At 35.0% G+C, this 13,776-nt stretch overlaps 1 protein-coding gene across 1 annotated transcript in view; it reads right to left on the bottom strand.

Moving 5' to 3' along the window:
* Positions 1-12,157, bottom strand: part of LOC142319322 (uncharacterized) — a 59,953-nt gene extending 47,796 nt beyond the window's left edge. Inside the window, exons 1-3 of the mRNA XM_075356482.1 lie at positions 11,580-12,157; positions 8,246-8,479; positions 296-510 (exon numbers count right to left, since the gene is read on the bottom strand). Coding sequence (XP_075212597.1) covers positions 296-510; positions 8,246-8,479; positions 11,580-11,847 — 717 coding nt within the window. The 5' untranslated portion in view covers positions 11,848-12,157. The remainder of the gene's footprint in view (positions 1-295; positions 511-8,245; positions 8,480-11,579) is intronic.
* Positions 12,158-13,776: the final 1,619 nt, after the last annotated feature.

Raw genomic sequence — 13,776 nt, 5'->3', positions numbered from 1 at the left:
ATTAAGGACGTATGGAATATAGGTATATAGGTTGTACAAAACTGCAGCATGAAATTTTTGGTTTAGAAATTGATGTAGAGTACTTGTTATTATATTATGTTTAAATGAACTTTTGTATTCTACAAGTGGATGTTTAGTTAATAATTCACTGATAAGAGATAATATTTAATGAACTATTACTACGGAACTATTAGCAAATATACCATCATTATCTGAATAGAAGATTAAAATTCACGGCAGTTTTTTAACACTTCAAATTTTTCTTTTATTGAAAGGAAATATAATTTATACTCACTCCTCCTTTTCCAGAGATAAGACAGTCATTAACATTATCATTTGTAATGTCGGTTGAACAATCTACGTATAATACAGAACGTGTTGTCCAATGTTGCCATAATTTTTCACCGGTTTGACCGTTTAATGCCATCACCCCACCCATACAAGGTTCATTCATTGCATGACCAAAATATTTTTCGCATGATACACCTGTCATTTCAATGTCATCTGCTCCTGTAAACATTGAGATTCATGGTAATAAAAAATGTTTGGATTCTCAGATTATTACAAAAGTATGTAATTTATTCAGATCATAATAATATAATTAAATAATACATTTATCACATCAGAAACTGATAAGAAGAAAGAACTATTACAGAATTTGTTTGAAAGGGTAAAAGAAATATCAAAAGTAATATATCAAAGTAATAGTCAATTGTTCCATATCTATATATAAAACCTTTGTTCCTTGTATTGATTTATGATTTATTCTTGGTACAAAATAGTTTTATTGTGTTTATGAATATTATTTTAAATCCCAATTTTTAAAATTGGAATTTAAAATGAAATTCAAGTATTAAATTAAATTGAAAGTAATTTAAAGTATTGAATTAAATTGCAAAGTAGGTCACTGAAAGAATATATGAGTGATTGATTATTATTTTGGAAATCTTCATGTTTAGTCTAATGATGTAGGAATTTAGCTTTAGAAAGGTTAAAAAATAATTTTTTTATTCAGATGCACATAATACATTCCTTTTAAGTAAAGAAAACTTGGAACATTATATTGATATCTGGTACTGCTATTCTATGCGTAGAAAAAAGGAAATGCCCTAACATGTATCAGCATAGAATAAAGGATACCGTGATAAAACTTTCATCAGAGTAGCATAAAAACATTTATAATTAATTATATTTAAAATGATTTTTTAAAAACCTAATTCAGTTAATGTTCAAATATCACTACTATATAAAGCAGTCTTTTTTTTTTTTCTTTTTAATCGTGAAATTTACTGAACCAATATCATTATGAAATTTTAATTGTAGCTTTCTTATGACTCCTGGAATGTTAACTACACTTCACTGTTATATAAATCATAAATAAAAAGAATATATAATCTGTACCTATAAAGCAACAGTCCTGATTGATTTGACTGACTCATTAAGGCCCAACAAAAACTATTGAAAATAAATTGATGAAAATTTGTATACATGCTATTCCTATGGTATAAGTGCTACTAAGAAAGAATTTTTTTTTAAATTCTGAGTTTAAACAGTTAAAATGGAGTTACAATGAAATTTTTTTTTTTTTAATTTCTCGATAGCAAATGAAGATACCAATTTGATTTTTGGTGTATGTAATCCTCATATGAATATCTAAAAACTAATTTCTAGATTTTTTTAAATTCCAAATTTAAAGGGTTAAAATGAATTTTGATTTTTTTCTTGAAACCGGATAATATTTTTGAATTTCTCAGTAATAAATGAAAATATCAACTTGATTTTTGGTGTGTGTAATTTCCATGTAAATATCTAAAAACTAATTTCTAGATTCTTCAAAATTCAACCTTGAAAAGGGGTGAAGAAAGGTAAACAATGATTGCAAATTTTCCCCATTTTCAACTATATTAAACAAGATATTCGCTAGATTGGGACTTGCAGATACTCTTCAGATAAATATCTAAAAACCATTTTCAGGTTTTTTGAATTTTGACTTTTTAAGGGGTGCGATGGTGTATGGAGCAGTAGCTAAACCAACACAGCCAATGTTACTGTATGTGCAATGTAACTCCAGTTACTTGATCTGCACCTGCGTCCAGTTACTTGACTAAAAACGTAAAATAGTAAATTAAAAGTAATTAAAAAATTAAGAAAAATGAGAAACAAAGTACGGTCATCTCCTAGTGGTGTTTGTCGGGTAATGCAGAACTGGGCAAAATACATTTTTATGCGTATAAATTATTATAAATATCCCCATCATTAGCTAAATATATATATGTATGTAATCCTACCAAATTATTTATTGAGAACCTCAAATACCCTTATACGTATTTAAAATACTTTGTATTTTTGAATAATTACTCAATTTTTGTAATTAAAAAATAAAGCATGGCATTAATCAATTTTTTCTATTCATGTTCTAATTCTGATTATGGATATCATGAGCAAAGCCATGACGGGAAATGCTAGTGAATATATAAAAATAATAAATATATGAACTAACAGTAAATGTTGAAGAGACTAACTATATAAATCACATAAAAAAAATTAAAAATGTTATGGAAATTCTTTGAGCACATATTAAATGAAGATGTAGACAGACTTAGTAGGGAATATATGGGTTATGACACAAAGTATTTTCTCATCGCTTTTTTCACTAAACCAAAAACATGCTAGTTGCTTAGCCCATCAAAGTAGAGGTGATCTTCAGTCCTTCATATGACACCTTTATTCTATTCATTCAGGGACCAGTGGGTAATGAACATCAGTTTTTGTGGCTATGGATCCAAAAGCTTTTGTGGTTGTTTCGGAGCAGTCACTGGAACCTGAACTACTTTGACTTCCTTGGGCTTGGAAGCCAACTTTTCAAAGCCATCTTCCAAAGCAGACAGAACACTCCTAACAAGCCGTAGATGTGGCAATATCCTTCTCTTCACCCCTGTGCTAACGCTGTGGGGTCTTTTGACAAAATCTAGAAGATTATCTATATTCTGCTGCGCTGCAGCCAACAACGTGACAGAACTGCCTGGTACTCTTTGACCAATGGGTCACCTCTAACCTCCCGGGTGGAAGTCCCTTCATCTATCTCCGAGCCTTCACTCTGAACATGAGGGGAATGTAGAAATTTCTTCTCTCTTCCGCCCAGGCCTAACAGCTGGTCCTCTTGCATGGCCAGAGTTACCCTAGCCTCACTGCCATGGGAAGTATTAGAGACATCCCAACCCTGTAGGGGAAGACACCCCTTCTGGTCACCACACCCCCTCCCCGTTCCTAGCCCTAATAGGCTTTAACGGGAGTCATCTTTCGCCCTGTAACTTTTTACATTCACAGTAATAAGCCAGGTCTCGTTGGGATGTCACCGATGTAAATGCCTCGGTAGATGTTTAAATCGGTGATTTTTAAACCCAGCTTCTGCCTTCGCTGTAGACTTCATCCGGACGTCTTGAATGTCTTATATCGTAACCCTATGAACTAGCTAACCGAGTTCGCAGAAACACGAACCCTGCGGCTAGTTCCATTTTTAATGAGCCAATTTCTAGTAAATGTCTCGAAATTCGAGGAAAATTAACAACATACCACCAAAAATGTTTTTTGCAGCAACGATATTTAGTTCTAATTCCCTTAGTGAATTCAACTTTAGTTCATACCCCTGACTCAGGTTAATTTACGGACTGCAGTCTGGTCTACAAGGGAGAAGCGGACAGACCTCCTAATCCCACTCAGCTCGACCGCAGAATCCCGCGTGGCATTTACTTTCTTTCAACCATCGTCGAGACTGCCCTCGGCAGTGCAGTTGCCGTTCCACCGATAGCTAACATTCAAATAATTACAATTTTATTTAAACGTGGCTCGACGCCAATACGCCTACCTCCCGCCAATCAACTGCCCAGGCGGTCCCTAGCCACCCGAGGTACTACTGTACTATGCTCCTTCAGCCGTCTTGCTCAGGGCGAGGAATTGAAGGAAGCCAGCCACAACAGTCCATTCTCTGCGAGTCTTCCAGTTGACACGCAGATCAAAGAAGGAGTCCACTCTCTCGAGTTCCCTAACAACTCTGGTACGTTCAGCCTCGTACCGGGGACAAACATAAAGAACATGGTCCACAGTGTCATCGACCGTACAGTCCGGACACAAGCCGGAGTCAACCAAACCAAATTATTCCTAAAAAGCACCATGTCCCGAAAGGAATTAAGTTGTATACCGATTGGGGGAAACCCAACTAATGGCTCGCAGCTCCCTAACATTTGGAAAGATAGCATGCGTGTATAGACCAGTAGAAGAATCATTCCACCTAGCTTGTCAAGAGTCAAAACCTTGATCTTCAATTTCTCGCATACGTCCAGACGGAAGAAGGCTTCCTTCTTAGAAATGTACCGCTTGCTACATTCCGTATCTAAAATGTCAATGGGTTTAATGCCAGCGATCACAGAGATTGCCTCTCGAGATAGTTCTGCAGCCATCGACAACAGCTAACAATAGAAGACGCTGGGCTCGCAAAAGAATGTCCCTATAACATGGAATTGCAAACAATGAGCCCAGACGGGTGCAGCGTACAACATAATGGCCTCACGGATAACTTTGTAAATAATACGCATGGTACGATAATTCAACCGGGATGGATGACTACGGATACCAAAGAAGGTAACGATGGCCTCTTTTGCAACAAACTGGTGGTGCTCCTTGAATTGAAGCCTCTCATCAAGGATAACACCCAGATACTTCTGAACTGTAACATACCTAATCGGAGGCCGTCCATCAAAATCCGCGGGTAAGACGCGGTTAGACGACCTTTGAGAAGCATCATAGTGTTTTTCTCCGTACTGAAAACCATCTTATGCTGAAGACTCTACAACCTGAGAACCTTATGCGTCTGCGTCGCTCTGAGCTCTATCTCGGTACGTGAGTTGCTCTCGACCAGCAGCAACCCATCGCCGGCATAAGCCACGATGCGGTAGCCACTGGGCATCCGCAACCTATGAGAGAGTCGAACTTAACGACCCAGACGAGTGACTTGACCCTTTCACACTTACCTTTTACACTTTTTTGACAGGGTCTTTCCTACTTCCAAGCCGCCGTCACGAAGGATGACGGTTCTGTCGCCGAAGTTGGTCCAGAGAGTTCGAATCTCATTTAGCGCATTTATCTGCTTTAGTTGAAACAAGGCAGAGGGCCACCATAAGTTATTGAAGACCGCCTCAGTAATATCAGAAGACAAATTCTCAGAGCGAAAACCAACAACTTTCCTGCGAACATGTCGATGATACGAGGTTTCACCATCCTCAGTATCATCTGGAAGCAGATCGTTCATCAGAAGAGTGGGGACACGATCTTTGACTATTACAACTCCAACACAGGTCGAGAGAGCCGACAGAAGAATGTATTTTTTCCGCTTATGACAAAGTACTACTCTATAAACAACTACCCATGGGTCTTTGTTCCCTTGCTCTTGTACAAAAGAGCCAAAGGAATCACGCTTAGAAGACCTAACCTTGTGAAAATACTCGGTCCTCTTCCGACAATAATCCGCTATAAGAACTGCACGCCGATCAGGGTCACCCTTACGCTGTGCGGCTCTCCTGAGCCGGCCCACAGTATGCTTCATCGCGGTCAAGTCCTGAGTCCACCATCCAGCCACTCTGTCTCGACCCGTGCTTCTGGGAATCAACTGTTCAGCGGCTTCAACTACCGCAGAAGTTTTTTCTTCTCTGCCAGGTTGTTTAACGGGATCTCGTCCAGACTTCGAGCAAAAACTCGCAGCCTTGCGCAAGAATATTTAAAAACTTAGGCCAATCCGTACGCCTGTGCAGGAAGCGCCCTTGATGATCACTCTCGCAATCATTGACTACCGACCAGTTAAGAATCCTACCAGTGATATCCTTACCCTCCTTAACATTGTGATATCCTTATCCTTAACATCGATGTTGGTACCATGGAAGGCCCTCCGCAAATTAACTGCACCGGCGAAAGTAGACAATTCGCCGGCTACATTTAAGACATCAAAATGGTGCTGCGCGATGAAAGATGTCCTACCCATCTTTCGAAATGCTGTGCAGTAGGATCCCTGTACTGAAAGTACGAACTAACAACCAGGTCGGTTCAGACCATCTACGGCAAACTGGACAACGACGTGATGTGTGTCAGAGGCCTGCCGTATGAAGACGCTACGTAAAGACTTACTGCACAGTACGGCGGATTTGCTGACACCAACGAAAAACTTCCAACCTGGAAAACCTGGCAGATTACCTCTCACAACGTACGGGTGTTGCAGAAGAACAACATCGAGGCTCCGTCTCTCGGCAACTTCACCTATCTCAACTTGGCCTGCATAGGCACCCTGGGCATCTAGCTGACCGAACCTAACCATCAAGGGAGTTGAAATAAATCTCAACTGCCCTCACACATTTGCCCGCAACAATCACTCTCCTTGCTATTCACGGAGTGTTTATTACTCTTACGCAACATCTTACAGTTGACGCAAGTCGGAGCCTCTTTTTTCTGCGGACAATCGTCACGCTTCACCACAATGCTCACAGAGCGACGCGTACTTACATAATTTGGCCCTATGGCCGAAGCGACAACATTTGAAACATCGATGCACGTCAAGGTTTCTAAATATCTCTACTGTGCAGGGTTTAACTTACCTCGGACAGGTGTCCCTATATCCATTTCAGAAGCATCATCCTTCGACGAGGTCGTAGGAACGGGCTACGGCTTTCTCTTCCGCCTGGATACCTGACTTCTACAAACTCTGACAACGGCCGGAGATTCCCTAGCCTGTCCTGAAATCAACGAAACGAGACGCTCGCTGTCTTTCTCCTACGTGAAAAGTTTGTAAGCCAACCGGCGTGACTACTACCCGCAGGGAGCTACGGACAACTGGAGACTTTCTGTATTCCTCTGTCACTCTTTGTACCTCTTGGCCGCTGCTGGATCGATTTGAAAATTACAGATTACGGCCCTCGTTCTGAAAAGAACGTAAGCATGATTAGGGCGTATTCCCTTGCTTGTTACAGAGACTTACGACCAGGAGTCGTTGCCACCTTTCAGTCACGATGAGGCGGGTAAGCGTTGATAAATCAGACCCTTCCAAAAAGTGGAGATGATGAGTGTTAAAATTAGTGCTGACCGACTACAGCCTAGATCCAAAAAAAAACCTGACACTGCTGGAGTGTACACATACAATCAGACAGCCCGAAAATAGATGAAACTATACAGAGCTCACACACAGACCTCTGGACGCACTTGTGGTGACGCTTCCGGTCGCCACCCCCCCGTTCCTAGCCATGATGGGCTTTAACAGGATAGTATTAGACATCTCGATTCCCTCCCGAGGGGAGAAGATCCCGGCTCGTAGCGTGTCAGGTTGCTACACCACCCCCTCCGTTCCTTGCCAGTAATGGCTTTAACGGAGGACATCTTCTCGGTCTCAAACTTATCACATTCCACAGTGTTCAGTCCGGCCTCGTGAGATGCCACCGATGCAGATGCCTCGAGGGACATCTGCATCGGTAAGTTCACCCCGTTAGTAGATTTTGGTTTTATGCCTTCCAAAGAAGACAACTGACACCTAAAGCTACCACGTCGCCCTCAGGATCTAAGCTAGAAACCTAACCGCACCTAGTTCTAACAATTTAAAGAGCCAATTCCGTGAATGTCTCAAATTCGAGGCAATATAAAGTGTTGATCGCAACAAAATTTAGACCTATTTCCCTTAATAAACCCAGCTAACTTTATAGCTCATACATGAGTGCAAAATTTACCGGAAGTATTAGAGACAGCTGGTCTTGGCATTAAGCAATTTTTTAAGGTGATTGAAGAAATTAGTAGATGAGTTAAAAGGAATGCTAACGGTACATTAATGAGTTGTACAATTAATTTTGTATTAACATATTTTGTAGAGAGAGAAGCTAGACAATTTTTTATGATTAGCAATGGATTAGTTCTACATTGAAAAATTAATTTCTGAATATCTCTTTTCAAATGATGTAAGAATAAGGATTGTTGTGTTACAAGCGACTTTATACGGCATTATATATATCTTTATATCTTCATCCAGTGATGGATGATATATCTCCATCACTGGATGAAGATATATCAGAATTGTAGGATTAGGATAGTGTTGATTTGATTGTTAGCAAGTAGGCAAGTGAGAGATTATGTATCAAAATATAGTCTTCCATTTAGACAATTTCAGTACGCTTCAAGAATTAGGTCTCTCTTTAATATATTAATATAACATTTATATTACCTGTTCCGTATCCAATGATTACATCGTCTATTCCATCTCCATTTACATCCGTTATTTTAATAGGTGCTTCTGATACAAGTTTTGGGAATATTTTTGCCCATACTTCTTGCGTATTGATTTCTGTACAAGGGATTATTGTTTTTTCTTTTTTTGCTGGTCCAACTGTCCAACTTCGAATCCTTTCTAATGGTAGTGGAAACATATTTACTACCATTGTCACTAGCACGATTAGACCTGTAAAAAATGTATTACAATTACTTAAGATGCATATTTAAGCTATCAGTCCAAATACAATTTAATCCTAACATTAAGCATAAAGGGTATAAATGAGATATTATAACACATGAGATAAAACATTAGAAAGCATTAAAAAGCACTTTTGAGGTGGGTTGGTATTAGACAATCCTATAGAATTTAAATGAATCTTTCCAGAAGGTTAAACAACAAAATTAATAAAATAAGAAATCTTTTATTTTGATAGTTATACGTATTAATTCATGTCAGGAATGGGTAAATATATTACTATACTGATGAAGAAAGGAACTGTCTTACATTTGCCTGCACAGTAATATTTACCCATCAGAGCATCATAAAATACATAAATTGTAAGACTAAGGATAGATGTGATTAAAGTTATTTTAACTAAATAATTCACAATTCAGAAGGTATTAAATGAAAACTATTTGAGTATGTATTTATTCACACATTGAATAGATGCAGAAAATTCAGGGTTTTAAAATATTTTAATTAGTATTATTTACAAGTTTCATAGACAAACTAATATTATTTTTGCAAAAGAGGATCTTTTAATTGTATTTTAAATAAATTAGGGAAATTTTTTAAACAGTTCAGTAATGTATTAAAAACTTAATAAAATTTATTGAATGAAATAAATACAATCTTTATTTCTCATATAAAATTGCTTTATATGCTATTTATTTTTATTTAGTTGAAACATTAGTTAGAGAGAATGTGTGAAGATACCTCTTTTGGGTGATTGATTTTACTTTACTTATACTGTATTTTGATCCTTTGATTTATAATAATAGATTAAATAATAATAATTAGATTTTGGGACTGATTTTATCTTTGTAATTAATGATTGAATTTGTAATTAATAATTAATTATTCAAAAAATGAAATCTCTAGTAATATTATCATGAAAAGCGGTCAGGCTAGCATCTTTTTAAATTCACATAAACAAATTTAGTCCAACCATCGGCTGATTTATCTTTTATCTTTGTTGTTTAATATCGATGGATGAAAGTGAATCTTGTTTGGTCTATGTAAATATTACTGCATTAGAGTTTAAAAAGGTGAAAGCAGTTGTATTTATTAATTTAAAACACATTCTTATGAATTTATTTTAAATACAATTAAAATGTTCTCTTTTACTTAAACAATATTACTGTCTATGAAATTAAAAATTTTTAATGCCTTCTAAATTGTGAAATTATAATTATTTTTTAAAAATTTAGTATAACTCATGCGTTTACGTTTTTAATTATTGATATGAGCTTAAATCACTTCTACTTTTTAATTTATAATTAATTATGTATTTTGTTTTGATCTTAATTATAATTAAGGTTTTACTATGCAGGTCTTCCTTTATGCATCCATGTGAACATCCAGCAGTTTTCTTTTTTTATCCATTTGGTAGCATATTTACCCATTGCTGACACGTTATTTGTAATGTATTAATACGTACAGATCAAAATAAAAAATTTAATTATATATTTGGTGTTAAAAAGTTTTTATTGGTAATGCGTTTGGTTTTGTTTTTCGTTTTGTACTGTCATAAGCACTCAGTGCTGTTCTTCACCGCTAGAATACTCATCAACTTTAACTCGTATGAAACCTTTAACTGGTCCATGTAACCTGTATGAAATAATGATTTCTATATTTGAAAAAATATTTTGTGTTACTGTATAAATCGGTGCTATTTAATTTTTTTTTATTTATTTAAAAAAATTTATTTTATTAACCATAAAATACAATTATACTCTTATAATTAGTAAAATAATAATAATTATTATTAGGGAAATTTAACTAAATTTCCCTACTCCCTTACCAGCAAAATCTGAGCGCAGTGAAAAAATCCATGTGTTATAAAAATAAAAAATTGAAAACCAAAAAATTGTAACTCCTATAAATGTAATGATAAATCAGAATAACCAAATATATTTAAAATAAAGTGTATCTTTCATTAAAATAATATTGACTTATTGCTACACTCCTAACATTAATAAATTATTAAGTCTCAGTGCCAATTATTTTCCATTGTTTTATCCCTGTTTTATCGGTATGGGTTTGTTTATAACAGTTTACTGGTATGCTGTCTGATGATGCTCTATAAATGGAAAATCTTTATGTATTTTTTAGTCATTAATAATATATTATTATGATACAATTTATTAATATCTAAATATTCCTTAACTTTTATCTAGAGGTATTACTGCGTCAGCTTTATTTTTCCTGTACATTATTTTTATAATTAATATTTGTGTAGCACTTAAAGATCTGGTATTAATTATAAAAGCAGCACCCGTTCCGCAATGCAGTACCAAAGATGAGACTGTACTGAGGCAAAATAAGTAAGCTTCAGTGTCTTCAAAATTCTTTGTAATGCCACAAATATATAACTCACTTTTCTAAACTTACAGATTTAATTAGTAATATGCTAAACGTATTTAATATTATTGTCAATTGAAATTCATTAGTGTTATACTTTTGATAATTTTTGTAATGCTAAGCGGCTACAAGTTTTAATATTATTGTGACTCCTTGTAAATTTTTCAAAATAGATTTAAAAGTTTGAGGTTTTTTATTCAAAAAGTTATAGAATCTTTAGATTAAAATTTAATCAAATAGAATTAATTTTCTCTTTTGTTTTAATTATTATTATAATTTTAAAACTATTTTTGTTTTTTAATCTGTAGGTGTTTAAAACTATTATTTAATTGAAGAAATATTCGCTTTCATTTTGTTTTTCTTTTTAAAATCTAGTGTAAAGACATATAAATAAACATTATACGAATTATGCAAATCAATTAAATAAAAGATTTTAGTTTGCTTATTTTGTAATTATTATTTTACATTTTTATCTTATTAAAATTCATGTTACGTTTTATCATGTTTACAAATAATTATTACCTTTTATTTTTATTATCGATGTTATAACATAATTACGTGTACTACCAAATATTAGATAAGGAAAGGATACAACTGATTTGGAGTACGATTAAATTAATGAGTCGTTGAAAGAGATATAGCGAGTGATTAAAATAAAATATATATATTGAATTTTTTAATTTGATATAATATAGCGACTGACCTAATAGAGCACAAAGCGCTATAAAACCGTAGCAACAAGGCGCGCAAAACGTACTGCAAGGTGGTTTCTTGCATGTTTCCATATGGAAGTGGTTATTTCCTTTTATTTTTCTTCTAGGTGCCATCAAAGGTCTTTTAACACCCCTTTCTTCATCTACTTTATATCCGTTTCTACCGTCCCGTATAAATACTTCATCGTCCACATCGTCACTGACATCGTCGTCTTCATAATTATCCTTCACAGCAAGTTTCGTCGATAAATATGCCATTTTTTTCTATTTACAAAATTTATCTATTTCAGTCCTTTTATGTATAATTAGGGAAATTATTTTATTAATGAAAAATTAATCCATATTTTGTTTACTCACAGTCAATCCACGTTTATATTTTAATAGATTTAGAAAACAAAGTATTTACGTCATTTCGGTTATATTTTATTATATCATTATTTTAGAATATTATCAGAATAATTCAAAAATTTGGACACGCATTTTAACGGTCTAAAATAATAAATAATAGCGATATTATGAAATTAACAGAATAATATGCAACAGTCTGTTAACGTATTTTTATACTGTAACCTAATACACACTGAGTGGCCGAAATAGATTTTCGTTGACTTGCACATAGCGTACATACGCATGCGTTAATCTATTAAACGTTTTGATTTCTTAAAATCGATTTAAACAGTTTTTTTATTAATTTAAACTGTTCTCATTTTAAATTTTATTTAAAATATTAATGATGTGATGCAGATATTTATTCATAATAATTAGTTTTATATACCGGTAATGAACATTTTTCTCTTAGCGTATATATATATTTATTTATTTATTTATTTTTGCGTATTAAATAACCATTTATGTATTTTTAATTATTAATCTCAATTCATATTTTATTAAAGTAAAATTTATTAAATAATATCGTGAAAAAAGGGAAGGGAAGGGAATTTTACTGAAAAAGCTCCCGAAAATCAATAAAATTATACGTTCTACTTACAACAGTATTACCAACTTTTTCATTTAACGTTGGTGGAAAAATCTAGTTTATATATTTTTGATTCTTTCAAAAATATATAACCTCTTTTTAATTAATTATGATTATTTATTGTTTATAGTTTTATCTGTAACTTGTTCATTTTAAAGTTTTTCCGCTGTAAGTGGAAAGTATAAGGAAAACCTGTTACAATAAATGGTTACCGAAATAAAATAGCACAAATACTCAAAAATTATCTATAAAAAAATCCCTTCGTAAGCATTTCACAGGTGAACTACAGGCTTCGTCAGTAATAATACAAAAAAGTATATATTATTGCGTATGTATACATACGCGCGCGCGCACAGAGCGAGAGAAAGAGAGAGAGATTTGCGACATGTAACATTTTACGAATGAAATGAAAATAAAAATTAAATTAAATTTAAAAAAATTATTCTCCATATTTTTACAAAAGATATTCGAATTGAGCGCCTTGCGCAGTGATGCACTTTTGTGTTCGAACGATCATATTGACTAACCTGACGCAAAATGTATTAATGGTAGGATAGATTTCTTGTTGAATGCTCGCCTTCGGTTCATCTTTCAAATAGCTCCAAAGAAAAAAAATGGTTAATAAATCTGGAACGGAGACCACCCTCTACTGACAGTTCATTATTCTGTAAAATTGTAAGAACGCGTGGTAATGAATCGTTTGATGTGTGACACGTTGTTCCGTCTTCTTTGAAGAAGCCGTACTCTTTTACGGCCCCGATAAACCGGCCCGCAATGCAGCCGCGTAGGTATGCGGAGGTGGTTAGGGGTGGACGTGAAACCAGCGAGTCCAAGAAACCTGAGGTTGCGTTTGTCAGCAGAGCGGAGGGCTCGACTGTGTCCAGCAGTCAGGTTGCCCTTCGGGGTGATCGGAAAGGACTTAAAATCAGGAGCATCAAAGAGACCGGTAAGGGATTAGTTGTGGTAGTGGATGATACAGAGACCATTCAGGCGATTAGAGATTCCACGGAGGTAAGCGATTGAATGTAAAAATAGACCCGAAGAGAACGCGTAGGCCCCGTAAGATACTGACTGTAACCTTACTGATGAAGATGTCTTGTCCTTCATTAGGTAGCAGAACACTGATTTGGATGAAGCCGCCTTCCGGCGGGACTACAGGTTGGTCTTTAAAACGGGTAGGCGCGATACCCAGAAATATCACGGAGTCTTTG

Source organism: Lycorma delicatula, chromosome 2 (genome assembly GCF_047948215.1).
Source record: "Lycorma delicatula isolate Av1 chromosome 2, ASM4794821v1, whole genome shotgun sequence".
Lineage (NCBI taxonomy): Eukaryota > Metazoa > Arthropoda > Insecta > Hemiptera > Fulgoridae > Lycorma > Lycorma delicatula.
Note: the sequence above shows the minus strand (reverse complement) of the source record. Positions and strands in the feature narration are given on the sequence as shown.